The sequence below is a fragment of the Mesoplodon densirostris genome, chromosome 5 (assembly GCF_025265405.1).
Source record: "Mesoplodon densirostris isolate mMesDen1 chromosome 5, mMesDen1 primary haplotype, whole genome shotgun sequence".
Classification (NCBI taxonomy): Eukaryota; Metazoa; Chordata; class Mammalia; order Artiodactyla; family Ziphiidae; genus Mesoplodon; species Mesoplodon densirostris.
Window position 1 is genome coordinate 29698989 of NC_082665.1, and position 21289 is coordinate 29720277.

Sequence of the window (21289 nt, forward strand, 5' to 3'; positions counted from 1 at the left end):
TACAAGTCAGGTAAAATATATTTTTCTAATGCTTATTATCCATACGTAAATATTCTTCTGTAAATTTATTTTTTAAATTTTTTAAAATTTTTGGCTGCAATGGGTCTTCATTGCTGTGCATGGGCTTTCTCTAATTGCGGCAAGCAGGGGCTGCTCTACGTTGCGGTGCATGCCTTTCTCACTGCAGTGCCTTCTCTTGCTGTGGAGCATGGGCTCTATGCACGTGAGCTTCAGTAGTTGTGGCTCGAGGGCTCTAGAGCACAGGCTCAGTAGTTGTGGTGCACAGGCTTAGCTACTCCCTGGCATGTGGGATCTTCCCGGACCAGGGCTGGAACCCGTGTCCCCTGCATTGGCGGGTGGATTCTTAACCACTGTGCCACCAGGGAAGTCCCTGTAAAATTTCTGTTAAAGTTCGTAGTCCATTTATGGACTTTTATTGGTGTGTATAACAATTTCCTTGTTAACAATATTAACGATTTTAATCACACGGTTGCTATTTTGTACAGATAAAAATTAATTCTTAATTTTTAACTAACCACATTTATTTCTATATTTCATTGTAAATTTTGAATACATCTAGTTCAAAAAGTCTATTTAAGTAATCAGCGAATTACTTAAAACGTTGTAGTTGCTCAGAAAATTATGTGAAAATGCTAATAAAGTGAAAACCTCCCCACCCTCCAAGTTCAATTTTTTTCTTTGCAACACAAACAGGAATCGAATCAAATACTATCCCAATACTCAGCTTGACTGACTTCTTTTTTTTATTTCAGAGAATAAAGGACCATGCCTTAAATTATCTCAGCTAAATTTAAAGGATTCCTTCAGAGATCTGTTTAATCCCAAAATGGAGATATTTTTGATATTGTATACAAGGAACAACCCGAGCTGTGCTGAGTCACTGTTTGAGCAGGATAACTCACTTAATGTTAATTTCAACAAAAGAAAGAAAACAGTCTGGCTTATTCATGGATACAGACCAATGGGCTCCACTCCACCATGGCTTCAGAACTTTGTGAGAATTTTGTTGGACCAAGACGATATAAATGTAATTGTAGTAGATTGGAACCGAGGTGCTACAACTTTTCTTTACAGTAGAGCAGTTAAAAATACCAGAAAAGTTGCTGTGAGTTTGAGTAGGTACATTCAGAATCTTTTGGTAAGTCTGGAATTTTATGTGTTATATATGTTATACAATATACAGTATGTTATGTAATACTGCAAAGTGGTAATAAAATACCATTTTCCTGTAGCATTTAGAATTACTGCATTGATGTGCTAATGTACGCAGCCATCTTTTCTTTGTGTAAGGATAATTCTATACCTAGATGTGACCTTATTTTTTTAAATTATCTTAAAGACTCAATTACTGTGTTTTATCTTAAAATCTTTTAAGATTTTTGTTTTTTTAACTCTACCTATACTTCAGGATAATGTAGTGATTCTTTGTGCACAGAGGGGATAAACTATTTAATCATTAGATTTTTTAGATATATTTTCTAAGGTATGTCTAAAATGTTTCAAATTAATCAAGTGTGCATTGGTAAAAGTGAGGGGAAAACAGCTTGAAAAGTAGCATACTTTTGCCAACCGTGGAGGCAGGTGTCAGTTCCATTTAGGTTTATCCAGCATTTAGGTCCAGGGTTGGGATGAGTCAAATAAATTCAGGCCAGTTCTAGGTCATCTATAATTTGATTGATCTTTGACTGCTAAGTCAATACATTGAAGATCCACGCCTGTTCTAGAGGGAGGTGGTAGTGATGGCACTCGAGAAAAAGAAGGGTGATATATGATTTGGGGATATTCTTGAGCTTGAAATCGCCTTTGAGTTGTGTTGTGCTGAACTTCCAAGCCTCTGCTGAAATGGAGCAAACGTCATAGATCCAAGAAGCAGTTGCACATAGTGGTTAAGAGTCAGACTGGAGGGGTTCAAAGACCACCAAATCCATATCATCTGTGTGAGTTGGAGCAATTGCTTAACTATTCTGCCTCATTTCCTTGTCTAAACATTTGGGATAACAAAACTTTCTAAGAATATTTTATTTAAGTATTAAATGAAATTAATTCTTAACCAGCACTTGGCATATAATAACCATTGAATAAAATCAGCTATCATTATTATTTTTACATCCTCAAATTTGGACAAAACCAAACCATGCCTCTGGAGACAGAAGAAGTAATTGATTCACCTGTTCTTACTGATAGTCTATAAATTGCATAATTGATTTTTCCTTTTAGTGGTGGTCTTTTCTCTAATTAATAAATATATACCTCAAAGTGTGGAACATGTGAATGTTAAATAGAGAAATTTAGGAAAATTGTAGTATTAGATTTCTAACAGTGCTTTTGCTTGCAAAGTCTCTATATTAAGGAGAAGTAGCACTGAAGTTGAGAGTGATACTCCCTGGAGGTTTCAGGCATTGGTCTGAGAAATTTGAAGAAAATCATCATTCTGTGCCTGGAAAACCTGAATCTAGTTTCTCATTAGAGTAAATGTTCCACATCTTTCTGTAAGCCATTGGATGTGTCACTGTGTAGAATGGACCATGACCTGCTTCCTGAGAGTGTGGTAGAAGAAATTCTTCCTCATTTAAGCTCCTAATGCCCCCCTCCCCCTCCCCTGGGCTGAGACTCTAGAAGGTGTTCAAAACTTGGGCTTGGAAGATCAGACTCCACTACTCTCCAGCTTGTTTGGGGGAAATCACTTAAAATCTCTGAGTCTCATTTTATCATCTCCAAAGTAAGGATGATTTTTCACACAGTTCAGTCTTCCTAAAGTTTTTGACACAATCTACAGGTAAAAAAGGGAGGTAGATTAGTTTATATTTTGGAGTTGAACAGACCTGGATTTCAAGTCTTGTTCCCTTATAGTAATAAGTATATGAGACTTTGGGCAACTCATTATCAAACCATATTTATTCAGCATTTAATAGGTGCTGGTGAAAGTTTTAGGCAATAGGATAAAAATACGTAACTCATAGGACTATTGTGAATATTACATATGAGATTTAAAAAACACATACCAAGGTAGCTAGCACAAAGTAAGTTTTGTTATTATTATTACAAAATGCTTTATTAATTAAATGTATTATTTTGCATATGCTATTCTAGATAAAAATGACAATGTTTTCTAAATTTTTAAATAAAAATTTAATGGTATTAAAACTGTACAGAAAAATCATATATTTTATGGAAAAAGTTGAACAAAGATATAGTTATTTGAAATTATAAAATCCCATTCCCTGTCTCCCAGAAATGGATTAAACCAGAAAAAATAATGAATTTTAGAATATTGATGCAACAGGCATAATTTGTGATTTTCTGAAATGAAAATTGTAACATTGTATTTTGAATTGCAGAAGCATGGAGCATCTATTGATAATTTTCATTTCATAGGTGTGAGCTTAGGGGCTCATATTAGTGGGTTTGTTGGAAAGATATTTCATGGTCAAGTTGGAAGAATAACAGGTATAATATTTTTGACAAAATTAATATTTTAGTATACTTTTAAGCATCAGAAGTTATTACTTTATTTAACGTTTAACAGGGCAATATTTAAGGAAAGGAAATGATGCACAAACTTTTTTTTTCTATATTATATTCAGATGCTGGTCTTTGTTTGGTTATACTCTTGTCTTACTTATTTCTTCACCAAACTTAAATTACCCATATAGAAGTGGGAGGAAAATGATTAATTTCTGCAGTCCCATATGAATTTTAAGGACACATTATTGTAACAATCCTAAAGAAAGTTTGGCCCATTAAATGTAAAACTTTTTTCATGTATTAACTAAGAAGATAACCTATTACCATGTACTTAAATTTTAGAAACTTTAATATATTTTAATTCTTTTAACAATTTTACTTGAACACTAGAAGGGAGAATCAGGAGTTGATATCCATGCCTGAGGGATTCTGGACCCCAGCTCTCCTTGTATTTCCTTAACAAGGTTACTGCATCCACAAAGCTTAGTAACCAAATAATGCTGACATGGACGTTCAGGCTTCCCTTTAGGAATGGTGGTGATTTAAAAACTATCCTTCCCCAGTTAATTTAGCTTTTTAGAATTATTGAGATCTATTCCCATAGATGATTTATAATAATTTCAAATGTTAATACTAGAGTCTTAAGTTAACAAAGGGGGAGGGTAGAGGTGAATAACTTGTTTAGATATTTAGGATCTTTACAAACCTTAAGTATACCTTACTTACTTTGATCACTTTTAACTTGATTCTCATTATATGGATGTGAAAGTTGAGGTTAACTGAATGAATGCAGGAGCGTCAAAAAGTTAGTAACAGCTAAGCCAGGATTTATACAAAGGTCTCTAGCATCCAAAGTCCATTCTCTTTCAACCACCATACTAGCTCAATTTGATCTGCTGGTAATCCTACTTTATTTTAAGGTGTGTTAATTCACATATTAGTCTAGTTTGCATGGTTCCACATGCCAAGCAATCATCAGGGTTTAAAAAGCCAGCAAATGCAGTGGTTCTACATCAGAACAATTTATAGGAAGAGAGAAGTTTCTGCCTCATTCAGTCATGTGGGCCAAATAAACTAGGGATAACAGCAGGTACTGAGATAAAGCAATATTATATTTTACTTTTTAAGATGATTGTTGCCCTATTGCATAGATGTTCTCAAGGCGTTGCATTTCATGTCCTCCCCACCTTTTTTGACACACTGCAGTAGGTCATGAGCTTCAAATTTTTATTTAGAATTTCAAGTATACCAGAAATAATATCTATATTTTATGAAACTTTTAATATATTTTTCTTATGTGTATGCGGGAAACTTTTGTGAGAAATGAATGATAAGCTAATAATAAATATGTTTTATTCCAAGCTCAAATTGCACTTAACATTTTAGACCTATAGAGAGATCCAGGATGAGCTGCTGCAGAATGAGGCTCAAGACAGGACCAGGATAGTATTTATTATTTCCCCTCCTCAGCGGTAGTAGTAGTTACTTTCTATTAAATAGAGATTTACTATCAGTGTATTCCTAATTACTTCTTAAGTAAAAATGCTAAAAAAACTCACAGTATTTTGTCTAGGCATCTGTAGTGTGGCTTAACACTACATCATTGATGAACTCTGAAGACTGGAAAAATGATTATTCAAATAAAGAAGATACTTGCTATTCATCTAATTTCATTTATTGTTAGATTTGTTTTTGGACAGGTTTAAGCTAAAACTGTATAGGCTCATTATGTTTATAATGTAATAATAATGCAAGCATATGATCTACTGAACTCTGTAGTATGATTGATTAATAGATTAATAGCTTCTTTCTTGAATTTCAGGTCTTGACCCTGCTGGACCACAATTCTCTGGAAAACCATCAAATGGCAAATTAGATTACACTGATGCAAATATTGTGGATGTCATACACACTGATACCAATGGTAACAATGTAGGATTTATTGCTTAATTATTTGAAAATAGAAAAGGAGATGTAGACACTGGGGAAGAGGAAAACTTAATAAGAGAGAGTAGTGGATGAAGTGGTGAGACTGTAATTATATAGTGATTATATTTCCCACAAGCAACATTTCTTGGAGTTAGTGATAACCTGTGGTGTCCAATGGAACTCTTTGCCTTCAGTTTTCCTCCTTCAGGTTTCAAGAACTGTCATGTCATCCTAAAAAAACTGAAATTTGATAAAAAAAAATACTTCATCCTTTTCATGCTATTAACAATTTTATTGATTTGATTACAAATTCCCTCATGCTTAATGTTCCTGATGCATTTAGATTACCATTCTTTCTTCTCATTTTATCACTTTGTTGTATGTCAATTCAAACTGAGCACAGATCTTCAGGCACAGAGAGAGTACTTTTCCCTAAATATTTTTAATTATTTTCCTCAAAATGTCTAACCGACTATTAATCGTTTTGGCCAGAGTGCATTGGACAGACACTTTCAGGTAATATTTTAGATGGCCCAGATCCACTTCCTGAATTGAAACTGATGGTACTAATATTTATTGAGTACTTCCTATATACGAGGCACTTCACGTTCTTTATGTGAATTAATTATGGAATTCTCCTAAGTCCCCATGAGTAAGTAAACGTTATCATCCTTTTACAAATGGAGAAGAGGCTCAGGTCAAGGTGACAAGGCCAGTAAGAGGCAGAGTCAGAATTTGAAATAGAATCTTCTGATTCCAAAATCTGCACTTCACCAGTATGCTGCTCAAATTAACTGGTAATTTACATGTGTTTGGTTGGGGTGCATGGGGAGGATATAGTGCTAAGGCAGAGACAGAAGGAAGTGACCCAAAGACTGCTCCCAATTCCCTATTTCCTCAGGTTTATTTTCTCTTTGGTCCAGGTAATTTATTTTCTCCCATATTATTCTGAATTTACCCTGTGTTGATCCATACCAATGATTTTGTGAGATATATAAATACCCTTAATGCCATAGATGACAATTTTTCAAATTCTATGTCTATATGCCAATGGGCTGAGCCTATAGTCAGAACAGTTATGCTCTTTATTTGGAATATAAGTTCATCTACATCATACAGAGAGTCAGTGCCTAAAGTCTCATAGTTCTGATACCCTCAACCTTTCACGTTTTCTTTCTCTAGCCCTGTATATCAGCTTATCATTCCCACACACAGCACACCTAGGGCCAATTACTCTGCAATTTTGAACTCTTCTTTTTGAAATTCCAACTTCAATTCTGCTTATGGCCTTTTGAATTAGCTCTTCATACTTTTTATTGTTTTTGTTTGCATTTTTGACTTTTCCTAATAAACTGTTTGGATTGTCTTATATTCTTAATATCTTTTGATGACTCAGCTTATCAAATCTAACTTGCCACTAGATGCCACATAGTTGGCACCTTTAACTGATCTTCTTATGACTATCACAAAAGAGGAACACAGATTTTTGATACTGCATATTCACCTGTCTCAAGGATTCTCTGAATGAGATACTGCCCTTTCCTTAAATACTAACCTATGAGTGCATTTTCTGCTTGCCAGTAATTCTTGTCGTTTTTCAGTTGTATATGTTAAGGAAGCTATGTTGCCTTTCATAATTGTTGATTAGGTAATTTGAACAAACATTCCTGCTGGGATATCAGGAAAAAAATACCAGTCTAATATCCAGAAGACAGCAAAATTCCAGGGAGGTGAACTGGTAATTTGGAGTCACTTTTCTCTGGTGCAGAGAATATGGGAAGTGTCTTTGAAATCTTCATATGAGGCTTGTAAAACATCTTATACTACTTTTTGGGACCCCAAGGTGTAGCACTATAGGAATAAAGGTAAACTTGAAATAAACCAGCCTTTTTATAATCTCTAGCAAAGCTTTTAATAATCTGAAGTTGCCAGAAAAATCTCATTTATTGTGTTTTGTTTAAGGAGCTCTTGGATTGTTGGACCTGCTAGGTACCTGATAGAAACCAATAATAGTCCCTTTTTGTAGGAAGATCACATCATCTTTGGTCTCAAATTATTTTTATAAATATATTTTTAAATGTCCAGCATCTAAATAAAGATAGCCAGGTACACTTGAAGCAAGAAACATGCATGAGAACCGACAGAAACAATAATCAACAGAAACAGACCCATAGGCCTCCAACTATTGGAATTATTATACACTGGCTAAAACGTACTCAATATTTTCAAAGAGATAAGATTGCAATTATCAGCAGAGAATGACATTTAAATATAAATATGACCTATTATATTTGATAAAAATAATAAAAGTTTTTAACTTAAAAATAAAATAATTGACAATTATTGAATGGGTTTAACAGAAATTTTGAATCAGGTAAAAAGAGAAAGCGAGTGACTTGGAAAATAGGTGAGAAGTCTGTTTCTAGAATAAAGTAAAAGGGTACAATACGGAGCAAAAATCAAAGAGAGCAGACAATACAGAGAGGTAAGAGGTACATAGGATAAATAGTGAGGTCAATCATGTTTCATTCAAATTCAAAATAAAAGGAGAGAAAAATGGAACAGAAATGATATCTAAAGAAAATATCTCAGAATTTCTAAAAACTGAGGAATTATAATCAATAAAAAAATTGGAATGCACAGTTAATTCCAATGTGAATAAATAGACATCCTCATTGAGACACATGATAGTAAAGTTACAGAAAAGACCACATCAAAGCATACAGCATAAAATTAAATGAATAAAAAATGACCCAAATTACAACTAGTTTCTCAACAGAAACAGTGGAAGCTAGGAAAGAATAGAGTTATATTTCCAATATGGTGAAAGAAAATAGCTGCCTAGTATCCCAATCCATTTCAGGAAAAAAAATGGAAACTATATAGTTTCAAACAAGTATACACTGAGAGAAATTGTCATCAAAAGAAGGAAAATTATCCTTTGATGGCTATTCAGGAAGGAAGAGTATTGAAAATGGTAAAATACAGTTCAATCTAAATGGATGTTGATGGCAAAAAACACTGTTATTGTTCTATAGCATTTGGAATATATAGAGAGAATTAAAATACATTACAAAAATAGCATATTTTGGGGGCTGTTAACTGAAGTTCAAGCATTTTTTGTTCCTTTAATTGTATGGAAGAAAGATTAAAAGTAATTGCCAACAGTTGGTATTTATAAATCAAGGCTTTCTGTTAAATCTCTAGGTATCCAAAAAGAAAAGAGTAAAAGAGTATATAACTTCCAAACCAATGGAGGACAAAAGGGAATAATTTTTTTTAAGTCCAGAAGAAGGCAAGAAAGGCGAGAAAGAATCATAAAGATCAGACAAAGTAAATAATATGATGGTACAATTAAACCCAGCTATACCATTAAATGTAAATAGCCTATATTAAATTTAGGCTATTAGATTCAATTAAAATATGGTGTCACACTTAGTTAAAAAGACAAAAATTCAATTATGTGTTATTTATTAAAGACATATATAACAGTAAGGAAGCAGAATATGTGAAAGTAGAACATTGATATGGAAATATTATCCACCAAAAGGTGGTGAATCTACATACATTAACTTAGACAAAAATAATTTTATCTCAAAATTAGTAGAAACATAGAAAGGGTTAAAATTATAAAACTTTCAACTCACCAGGAAGATAGTTTGTATATACCTAATAACATGGCTTAAAATTACATAAAGCAAACTTTACACTATCCCATTGCAGAAAGAAAAGCAACTGCACAATCATAGTGGGAGATTTTAATTAGAAAAATTGATCTAATGGACATTTATAAAACATTATACCCAACAACTGGAGAATATACATTCTTCTAAAGCACCATGGATATTTTAGAGAAACATTATACACTGGGCCTTAAAAATATTCTAAAAAAATTTCATAGAGGGGGAAGCATAAAAGGTAATATTCTCTATATTCAAAGCAATTAAACTATAAATAAAGAAAAATATAAGTAGAAAATCCATATATTTTTAGAAGAAACATTTTTAGATAACTAATGAGGGAAGAATAAATGATAATGGAAATATAAAATATTTTGATTCAATAGTATTAAAGTTACTACATATTAAAATTTGTTGGAGTCAGCAAAAGCCATGACTAGAAATACATGTCCAGTTACAGATATTTTAAAAGGCTGAAAATCAATAATCTAAGCATCTATCTTGGGAAATTAAGAATTAAGCATAATACATACCCATAGATATTATGAAGCTGATGATAAACATACAAAAATGGAATAAAAATATCAATTAGAAGTGATTTAAAAAGCCCAAAATTTGCACTTTAAAAAGACAACATTAATTATTTAAAACTATGTCATTTTTACCTTCTTTCAACAAAATGAAAGGAACATAGAATGCTTGAACTTTATATATCACCCTCCAGATTAATGAGTCCTTGGAGAGAAAAAAACAGAAAGGACAAGGAGAGAAAACACAACTAATATCAATAATAATAAAGGAGATAGTGTTACAGATAGTATAGGTATTAAAATCATCACAAAGCAATGTAATGAACAATATTTTGCAAATAAATATGAAAATATATGACCATATGGTATAATATATGAAATATAAAAATTCTTATGAAAAGCAAAAGTATTTACCAAACTGACAAATGAAAAGTGAAAATTTGAAGAGTTTTTTAACTATTGATAAAATAGAAACTGTAATTTAAAGCCTTTCATCAGAGTAAATTCCCAGGCAAGTTTTTGTTCTCTACCAAACAATTAAGTGATAAATAAGACCACTGTTTCACAAACACCTTCAGATAATAACAAATAAATAGGAAATGGTTTGCAACCTTTTTAGAAAGCCATCACAAACTTAATGTCAAAAGTTGAGAAAGACATTGCAGAAAAGACAGTTTGCTGAACATTCTCTGTAATAATCACAGATGCAAAAATTCTGCATAAAATATAACATTAGTTATATTATACATTAGTTATTATAACAGCAACATATAAAATTGGTATTGAATCACATCCATTTGGATTTATTATCAAAAAGCAAATTTAGTTTAACATTCAAAAATCAATTTCTTAATTCATCTCAGCAAAAGAATAAGGGAGAAAATTCATTTAATAATCTCAATCAAATGCAGAAAAAGCTTTAGGGAGAATTTATATATGGCAAAAACTGGAAAATTGGGAAAAGAAGTAAAATTCCACAATCTGTTAAAATATATCTATTCAAAAATCTGTAGAAAATGTCATGTTGATGACGGAATTTGGAAGACTTTCTTTTTGAGACTGGGAACTGGAAAAGGATGCCTAGTCTAGTCATTCTGAAGCAACATTTTACTGGATGTCTTAAGTGCAGTAAGGGGAGAAAAGTATTAAAAGATATAAAAATATAAAATCATTTTCAGATGATATGTTTGCATACATAGATAACCCCAAAGAATCTCCAGATAATTAACTAGAATTCACAGGAAAATTTAGCAAGGTTGTTGAATATAAGCTATACATACAAAATTCAATTCTTTCCAGAAACCAGCAATAAGAGTTAGCAAATAAAATTTTAGAATTATACCATTTTAATAAGATAAAATATAACATACCTAGAAATAACTCTTAAGAAAATTGTGCAAGTGCTCTATGCAGAAAACCACAAAGACTGCAGACCAAAATAAAAAGGAAATAAACCACACATATGAATGTGAGTATCATATACATGTCAATTTTTTGCAAGTTAACCTACAGATTCAATGCAATCTTTGTCAAAAGCCAATATTTTAAAAATAACCTCACAAGCTAATTATAAAATTAATATGGAAATGCAAAGGGTCAAATATTAAAGTATTCTTTTTTTTTAAATTAATTTATTTGTTCATTTTTGGCTGCGTTGGATCTTTGTTGCTGCGCACGGACTTCCTCTACTTGTGGTGAGTGGGGGCTTCTCTTGTTGCAGAGCATGGGCTCTAGGCACCCAGGATTCAGTCGTTGTGGCTAGCGGCTCTAGAGCACAGGCTCAGTAGTTCTGGTGCATGGGCTTAGCTGCTCTGCGGCATGTGGGATCTTCCTGGACCAGGACTCGAACCCATATCCCCTGCATTGGCAGGTGGATTTTTTTTTTTTTTTTTTTTTTTTTTTTTTGCCGTACGCAGGCCTCTCACTGTTGTGGCCTCTCCCATTGCGGAGCACAGGCTCCGGACGCGCAGGCTCAGTGGCCATGGCTCACGGGCCCAGCCGCTCCGCGGCATGTGGGATCTTCCCAGACCGGGGCACGAACCCGTGTCCCCTGCATCAGCAGGCGTACTCTCAACCACTGCGCTACAAGGGAAGCCCGGCAGGTGGATTCTTAACCACTGCGCCACCAGGGAAGCCCCTGTTAAAGTATTCTTGAAGAAGAAAAAAGTGCAAAGACATGTGCTTCCGGATATCAAGTCTTATGAAATGGTAGTAGTGAAGACAGTGTCATTAGTGTAAGGGTGACAAAAAAGTCAGTAAAAAAAAAAAAAACAGAGTTATGGAACTTATTACATTTATTATGAGTTTGGTACTGCTGGACGGTGTGAAAATTATTTTTTTTTTCTGGGTTTCATTTTTCTAATTGAAGAATAGTTGATTTACAATATTGTGTTAGTTTCAGGTATACAGGATAGTGTTTCATTTTTTTTTACAGATTATATTCCACTATAAGTTATTACAAGATATTGGGTATAATTCCCTGTGCTATACAGTAAACCCCTGTTGCTTGTCTGTTTGATGTATTAATCCCATACTCCTAATTTGTCCCTCCCCCTGCTCTCTCCCCTTTGGTAACCATAAATTTGTTTTCTATGTCTGTGTGTCTGTTTCTGTTTTGCATACACATTTATTTGTATTATATTTTAGATTCCACATATAAGTAATATTGTATAGTGTTTGTTTTTCTTTGTCTGACTTATTTCACTATGCATAATATTCTCTAGATCCATTCATGTTGCTGCAAATGGCAATATTTCATTTTTTATGGCTAAATAATATTCCATTCACATCTTCTTAATCCAGTTGTCTGTTGATGGGCACTTGGGTTGCTTCCATGTCATGGCTGTTGTACATAGTACTGCTATGAACACTGGGGAGCATGTAACTTTTCAAATTGGTGTTTTCATTTATTCTAGATATACACCCAGGAGTGGAATTGCTGGATCCTATGGTAGTTCTATTTTTAGTTTTTTAAGGAACCTCCATACTGTTTTCCATAGTGTCTGCACAAATTTACATTCCCACCAACAATGTACGAGGGTTCCCTTTTCTTAACATTTGTTATTTGTAGACTTTCTGATAAGTGGTTCTGTGTCAGTCAACTGAAAACTCAAAATGAAATAAAAAGGTCTCTAACTCCCATAAAACACAAAAATTCTTTTCCTATGGTGTGTATAAATGTGAAAGGAAAAGCAATAAACATATTACAAGATATTATTTAAAAAATCTTCAGAACATAACATTTTTCTTCAGTGTGCATGAAAAACCATAACCCAAATTCAAACATTAAGATGTCTGATTATATTAAAATTGAGAACTTCATTACAGAACACTTTATGAAAGCTCACAGCAAGGCAAAACAGGAAAAGAGATAAGTAAGCACTATACATCAGTAATAAAGAAAATTACAACTTAATTAAAAAAAATCAAGACTTGAACAGACATTTTACAAAAGAGAAATTCCTACTAGGCAATGGAAAGTTCTTAAAATCTTCAGTGAGCAGAAACATGTAAATTAAAACCCCAATGAAACAGCACATGCCTACCAGAACGACTAAAATTAGAAAACCTTACAAGACCATTTATTGGAGAGGATGTAGAATAACAGAAATATTCACATGTTGTTGGTAGGGGGTAAATTGGTACAACCTCTTTGGCAAATTATTTAGGATTAGTTATTAAAATTGAAGATATTCATATTCTGTAACACAGCAATTCTACTCCTAGGTATAAAATCAACAGATATTCCTTCACATATGCATTGATGTGTGTGTTCAAGAATGTTCATAGTATTAACACATATTAACCCCAAATTTGAAACAACATATGTCCACCAACAGGAGAATGGATAAATATGTGGTAGTATGTTCATTCAATAAAATACTATATAGCAATGAATGATTACAAATGAATGACTACATTTACACCTGACAATGTGGTTTAATATCACAAATATACTGATAATTGAAAGAAGCCAGATACAAATATGAGTCAATTTATATATATTTCCAAAATGAGCTAATCTAAAATATATTGTTTTAGAGGCATCTGTAGAAGGTAAAGAATAGCAATAGAAAAAAATAAAATAAAAGTAAACGTGGTTCTTAGTTTTATAGAAAAGTAAGAAGTAGTTACTGGGTTAAGGGCACACTGGGAGTTTCTAAGTTCTATTTCCTGACATGGGTGTGGTAGCTAAGTGACTATTTGCTTTATATTCATTAATCTTTAGTTTTATGTTTTATGTTCTTTTCTGCATGTAGGTTTTATATTTTACAATAAAAAGAAAATTAGAAAGCCATATCTGCTCTCCCCACCCTTCTTGAAATCAAAAGAATGAATGGCCTAAGCAGACCAAGCTGTCCTGCCCCTTCCATCTGATAAAAGGGAAATGACATGCCTGAATCAAGGGCTGCTTGTAATAATAAATATCTTTTGCTTCCTCCTGATTCCTGAGCAGGTTTGATTTTACTTCAGAAGCAGATTAGAGAAAATGATGGTTCTAAACCTGAAACACTCTAGTCTTGGAACTCTATGTTGAGTTCAGATAGGAGGAAATTGTAAAGATCTCCAAAATGATTGGACTTTTTTGGGGTTATATTTAGAAGACTGTCCTTCCTTACTAAAATTCCACAGGCTAAGTGGATAATGGAATGTAGAGGAATTGGTTAGCGTACCCTCACCACTGTCACAATCAAATCATACATATCCTTCCCTGGATTCCAGGGAGTTCTAAGGAAGTCATCTAAGTTGTCCTTTGTCTTTCCTTATATGCTGTATCCCCTCCCTTGTAATGTACCTGCCCAGTGTCCTCATGCCCTGCTAACACCTCACTAGCTGTTATCGTGTTCTGATACATACTAGAACTAAATCAAGTAGCTGCAACTTGATCCCTACCGTCAGACCCAAGTATTTATCTTCATTGTACTGAATCTATTGCTGATCTCTCTCAAGAGTTCATTATGTTGTAGGAAATTGCTTGTACCCCAAGCCAAAGCATTGCAATCTTACTTGGCAGCAAGATTTTATATCTAACCGCAGTCCTGAATATTCTGAGCTTTCTAATCTCTTTCCTTCCTATGGCTCCCCTGGGTTATAGACCCCATAGTGGTAATGCACCCAGAACTTGCACCTTCCCTGGTGCCCCAAGGCTCTACAGATACAGTTGGCCGTCCGTATCTGCAGATGTGGAGCTCTTGAGCACAGAGGGACGACTGTGCTGCGCCATTTTATATATGGGACTTGAGCATCCTCAGATTTTGGTGTCCGTGTGGGAGGGCGGGAGATTGGAGGGGCAGTCCTGGAACCAATACCCCATGGATACCAATGGACAAATGTATACAGAAACTCTTAAATCATAGCTACATGTTTCATGTCACTCTGGCCCAACTTGTTCCAGCAGAAGCAGCGTTCGATTTTTCCAGTTAGTGAGTATAGCACCAAATACCACACATTATTATCCAGAATGAGAGCGAATGATCAGACTCACCTAAAAGGTCCTAAATGACGTGGCTTCATTTCCTCCAGTGCCCTTTCTCACACATTACACCAGCTAACCTGGATTCTTTGAATACTCCATGTGCACACAGATACCTTCTTGACTCACTGCCTTGCTCACATCCTTCACATCTTTGCTCAATTCTCACCCCTCAGTGGGAAATTCCCCAACCAAACTACTTAAAAGTGCAACCTACCACATTCACTAGGCATTCACTGTTCCTTATTCTACTTAATTTTTCTCTACAGCACTTATTATTATCTGACATACTGTACTTTTACTTATTATGTCTTTCTCCCACTAGGATGTAATTTCCACTATGATAAGGATTTTTGCTCTATTTTCCTTTTTCACTTATATATTCATAGCACAAAGAACTGTGATGGACCCATAATAAACTGATCACATGTAAATGTGTTAAATTAATGAAACATAATTTGCATGAGGAATTAATTGAGGAATTAGTACCAGAAAAACTCTTCTTTTAAAAAATAGCATTTATCTTATTTTCAATTCAAATTTTGAGTCACTTTCAAAGGATTTTATAGGAGATTTTGTTTTACATAAGTGTTGCTGACCTAATTATATTTACTTTGTGATTCTGGGTGCTTTTCTTCTCAGGTTTAGGCATTAAAGAATCCTTGGGACATATAGATTTCTATCCAAATGGAGGGAAAAAGCAACCTGGCTGTCCTAAATCAATTTTTTCAGGTATACCAATAGTATTTTAGAATAACTTGTGCATGAGTCAAAATAATGAAAGAAAATCAGTTTACTTTTTTCCCTTATTAATCTGGGGGCAAGATTTTTTTTTTTATCACCATTGCTCATGATTCAGGAGTTATTGGTGGAAAATGGTTTAATGTGATCCTTCTCAGTTCATAAATGTTACCAGTAGACATCCCATTTGGTTATGGGTGAAACCTATTACATTATAGTCTCAACAGTTTTAGTTTATCATTTTAAACATTAAGAGAAGTTACAAGTCAATGAAGAAGCATGTATAGCAAAATTATATAACACAAGTTTGGCTTCAGGATTTAATTTTTACCATTATCATAGTATTGTACAAACACAGATTTATGAACTTCTGCACTTGGTTATTCTGTACATAAATAGCTGAGTAACATCTCCAGGTGTGGAATTTGGCTCACTTCAGAGCTATGGCAAAAAAATGTTCTGAGGTCTACAGTGGCAACCAGTCAAGTACCACATCATTAAAGCCCACTGCAACTAGAGGAGTTTGGTTAAAGGGATAGGGATGTGAGAAGTTAGGAAAGGAAAGAGACATGATAAAGTTTTAATGTCACCTTGTTTCACAGTCATCTCCGACACTGAATAGAAATGATAGGCGTGAGAGTTTAGAAGGGAGATATGTGTACACTAGTTATTAAATATGGTAGCACTGTGTGTAGAGTTTGTTGAATAATTGAAATTAAACATTTTTGCTGTGTTATTACTTTAGAAAAATTTCTAATAAATCTCATGTAAAATGCATATTACATTTAAGTTTTAAATGGTAACATTTGTTTAGTTGCCTGAGATAAAACTGCATTGTAGTCAGCACTTTGATATGCATACAGTGCACAGCATTAGGTAGAACTTAATATTTAATTTTTTTCAAACTTACTTGAACTTGGCTTAATACATCTAACTGCTTGACTTTGAACACTTAAGGACTTGAATTTATTAAATGCGACCACCAGAGAGCAGTTTACTTATTCATGGCAGCTTTGGAAACAGGCTGCAATCTTATTTCATTTCCTTGTCATTCATACAAAGATTACACGACTGGTTCATGTGTGGATTGTGCCGACTTTAAGGAAAACTCATGTCCTAAACTAGGTAAGAGAGATTGTCATACTTACTATACTTCTTTGTGGAAAATGAACAATGTAATTGTGTTAGTGTTTTCTGCTGGAAGCTTTCATACTTACTTGTGAATATGCTATTAACAATTTATGGAAAAATTTTCTGTGGAACAGAGAAAATAGTTATTTCCTACTAAATATTTTTCAGATTCTTAGTGAGAGGAACTTGGTCAACCTCCTTTCTGTGCTCCATGTAGTGGGCGCATTTGGTGGTCTCATGATGATCCTTGTTCTTGATTCACAAAAGGATCTCACTATTTAGCCTCCATCTATATTTCCACTAAAGAAAGAAACTTGTGCATTCTTAGTGGTACTGAGGGTTTTGTTTGTTTGTTAGTTTGTATTTTTAAGGGAAGTCTTAACAAGTGAAGAGATGTGAACCATGGTTAGCTTTTCATTTGCTATTAACAAGTAGATATGAATCATGCATGGTTCACACCATCTAAATCAATAAACTTAAGAGCAGTTAAGTTTTGCAACTTTTGATAACTAAAGCCTGCCTGTGGGAAATTATAGAGAAAAAAAGAATCCATATAAAAAATAAAATGTTACCTGTTTGTTCAAGGTTTGCCAAAGACAATACCAGACCCCAAGCCTGTCATGGGCATGTAGACATCTGATCAGTATCATGATAGGCTCTACCAGAAATGTTTCCAAAGCCAAGTAACCTCAATGAAATGGGTAGCAATTACAAAGGCTGAATTAAACAGCCTCCTGCGGTTTTCTTTCACAGGAGGTTTATACTAATATACTAGAGAATTGCTAGAAGAGGCAGGCAATATGCAGGCTTTGCATGACTTATTTCCTCATAGACCCCTTCTGTCCACAAAATATCTTGTGGGATTAGTTTTCTTCAGGCCTCATGTTGGGGATTGCTTTTCTGGTCCCGTTGCTCTTCCATATAAATGAGGAAATTATGACCCCATGTGAACATATGGATTGCTGAAGGGCACAAGTGAAAACGGGAGTTAAATCTCTGAATTTTCAATTCAGTATTCTTTCTACTGCATTCAAATTTCAAATTCGGAGGTAGCAGTGTGGAAATAGACACATACATGAAGTAGGAAGCATATTAAATATGTTTGTGTGTGTATATATTATATATTCTGTATGTTCAAATATTGTATCTGAAATATATATTATACATACAATATATAGTGTACATAGATGCTATCTATAGTATATACATTGTATATATAATGTATACATATGTGTACTGTATCTGTATGAATGTGTATATAGGATAATTGAAGGCTGTGCTCATGGAGCTAAATTCTGTGTTCAAGTTTTATCTAATCAATTTATTCTGCTGAATTCACTGAAAAGAGTTTCAAGTAAAATTCTGCATTTGTAATAGTAAAATCTTATACAAATGGACTTTAATTATATGACATATACAAAGCTCTGATAAGGTTTCCAGGGAGTAGATTTATTTGTGAATCTTGAATTTAAGAGTTGTTATTGTAGTTGAAATAAATAGAATGTGAAATTATTTGAAAAATGATTTTTTAATTATAAAAATTCATAAATTATTATTATTATTATAATACATTGATCCTTTAGTTCTTTTAGTGATTTGATATTTTTGTATGCTATTTTATAAAAGTCCAATTACTAATATTCTATTTCTCAAATCTCAGGTTATCAAACTGAGCTATGGAAAGATGTTTTAAAAGAGAGAATAGAGAACAGAACTCTCAGGACCACTGTGTTTTTGGATACTGTTGGCACAAATCCATTCTGTAGTAAGTTAACATTTTTAACAAATGAACCAATGATTAGTTTTATATACTAATTCATATTTTTATTCAAAATTCAAATCTCATAATGTACTTTCAAGGAAATTTAAATTTTGTTAGAGCCAGTTATACAAATTCAAAGAAGGACTTAATTTTTGAATAAAATGAGCATATGCTTTGGGTAATATTCTTCCAAAAAAATCAAGGTCTTTTTTTGTTTTACCCCCAATTTCCATGATTATCCTTCCCATGTTTATAGTTATGTCAGCATATAAGAGCTTACAGAGTTTAAGACATCTATCTACACTATTACCACCCTTTCAGAAACTGAAACTAAATTATATAAATACAAAAATATGCAAGTAAATAATAATCTTCCCAATATATTTAGAGTTAGACAAGAGGAAAAAATTTGAAGAACAGAAGAGAATCTCAGAAATGTATTAACTAATTAGATTTATGAGGAGCTATTTAAAAAAGTAAAATTATTCTGTTTGGAGAGCAAGATCTTAAAGTGCTTTATAAATAAAAGCAAATCCTATTATATGAAGAATCTTATGAAATAAGTTTCCAGTCACTGCCATTGATCTTGGTTACTGGGGAATAAATATTTAAAATAGACTCTTATTATTTAAAATATTTTAGGTCAGTTATTGCAGATGTTTTGCAGTCAAAGTTATTATCAATTTTTAAGATACTCTTTAAACATTTGTGATGTGCCCTGTCATTCAGAATTGGGCTCATCCATATTTTAATTCAAAATTTTTATTGAATTAAATTTAGATTCACATGCAGATATAAGAAATAATGCAGAGGGATCCTGTGTACAATTTATTCAGTTTTCTTCAGTGGTAAAATTTTGTAACACTATAGAATAAATGCAATATCATTACCACATGATATTGATATTGCTAGAATCCATCCATTTTATTTATATTTCCTCACTGGTGTGTGTGTGTGTGTGTGTGTGTGTGTGTTTAGCTCTGTACAACTTAATCATCATATAGGGCTTTGTATCTATCACCACAGTGAAGATATTGGACAGTTCCATCACTACCAGACCCCTTGGGTGGCACTTTTATAGCCATATATACCAGCTTCTTGTCCTGTTGTTTCTAATCCCTGACATCCATTAATATACTCCTAAAATTTTGTCATTTTGAAAATGTTATATAAAGGGAATCGTTCACTATGTGACCTTTTAATTGGCCTTTTTAAAGTCAGCATGATTCTCTGAAGGTTCATCCAGCATGTATCAATAACTCATTCCGTTTTATTGCTGAGTAGTATTCCACAGTACGTATGTACTGAAGTTTGTTTAATCATTCATCTCTTGTAGGACATTAGGCACGTGTTTAGATTTGGCTATTATGATTAAAGTTGCTATGGATATTTGTATAAAAGTTTTTGTGTGAATTTAGGTTATCATTTCTCTGTTAGAAAGGCCCAGGAATACAAATGCTGGGTCAGAAGTTAATTGTACATTTAACCTTATAAGAAATTGAGAAAGTGTTTTTCAGTGTGGCTGACCATTTTACATTACCTGCAGCAAAGTATGAGTGATCTAATGAGTGATTTCTTACTAGCATTTGGTGTTGTCATTATTTTAAAAAATTATCCTTCCTGATAGGTATATAGTGATGCCTTGTTGAGGTATTAATCTTTGTTGCCTTAATGGCTTATAAGATTGTGTATCTTCTCTGTATATCCTCTTTGGTGAAATGTGTGTTTGTGTCTTTTGCTCATTTTCCAATTGGATTTTTTTTAACTATTGAGTTTTGAGGATTCTTTATATATTTTTGATAATAGTCCTTGTTTCCTTGTTTAAGATTTGGTCTGCAATTATTTTTTCCCAGTCTGAAACTTGACTGTCTTTTCATCTTCTTCACAAGGGCTTTCACAAGGGCAAAAGTGTTTACTTTTGATGAGGTCTAATTTATCATGTTTTCCTTTCATGGACTATGCTTTTGGTATCTAAGAACTCTTTGCTGAGCCTTAGGTCCTGAAGGTTTTTCACCCCAAATTTTTTTCTAACAGTTTTATAGTTCTATGTGTTCCTTTAAACATAGACAACCTTGTTTTAAATTTATATTGAAAAGTACATACCCTAGAATATCTAAAATAATCATTGCCAAGAAGAATAAAGAAGAAATAATCAATTTGACCTTTCTTCTGTATCACATCTCTTTTTCTGATTCTCTTCTTCTATCTTCCTCTTCTACCTTTAAGGGTTTGTGATTACAGTCTTTGGGACTGCATTGGGCCTACTTGGATAATTCAAGATAATCTCTCTATTTTAAGGGCAGCTGATTAGCAACCTTAATTCCATTTGAGATCTTAATTATCCTTTGCCATTTCAGGTAACATATTCACAGTTCCAGAGATTAGGGCACGGACATATTTGGGGGCGTCTACCACAATTATGATATGCATATGTGAGTTTTCACAGTTTACTGGTATCAACATTTACCACGTCAAGTGAAATGTGGGAACTTCACTTCCATTTAGGTTATTTTACATTCTCCACTTTTATATATCATTGTCTCGAGTATTGGATCAT

The 21289-nt window shown here is 33.4% G+C and overlaps 1 protein-coding gene across 1 annotated transcript in view; it reads left to right on the forward strand.

Moving 5' to 3' along the window:
* Positions 1 to 21289, forward strand: part of LIPI (lipase I) — a 59854-nt gene that overhangs the window by 8085 nt on the left and 30480 nt on the right. The window contains 6 exon segments of the mRNA XM_060099796.1: positions 776 to 1159; positions 3360 to 3468; positions 5309 to 5410; positions 15741 to 15830; positions 16797 to 16964; positions 18631 to 18735. Coding sequence (XP_059955779.1) covers positions 776 to 1159; positions 3360 to 3468; positions 5309 to 5410; positions 15741 to 15830; positions 16797 to 16964; positions 18631 to 18735 — 958 coding nt within the window.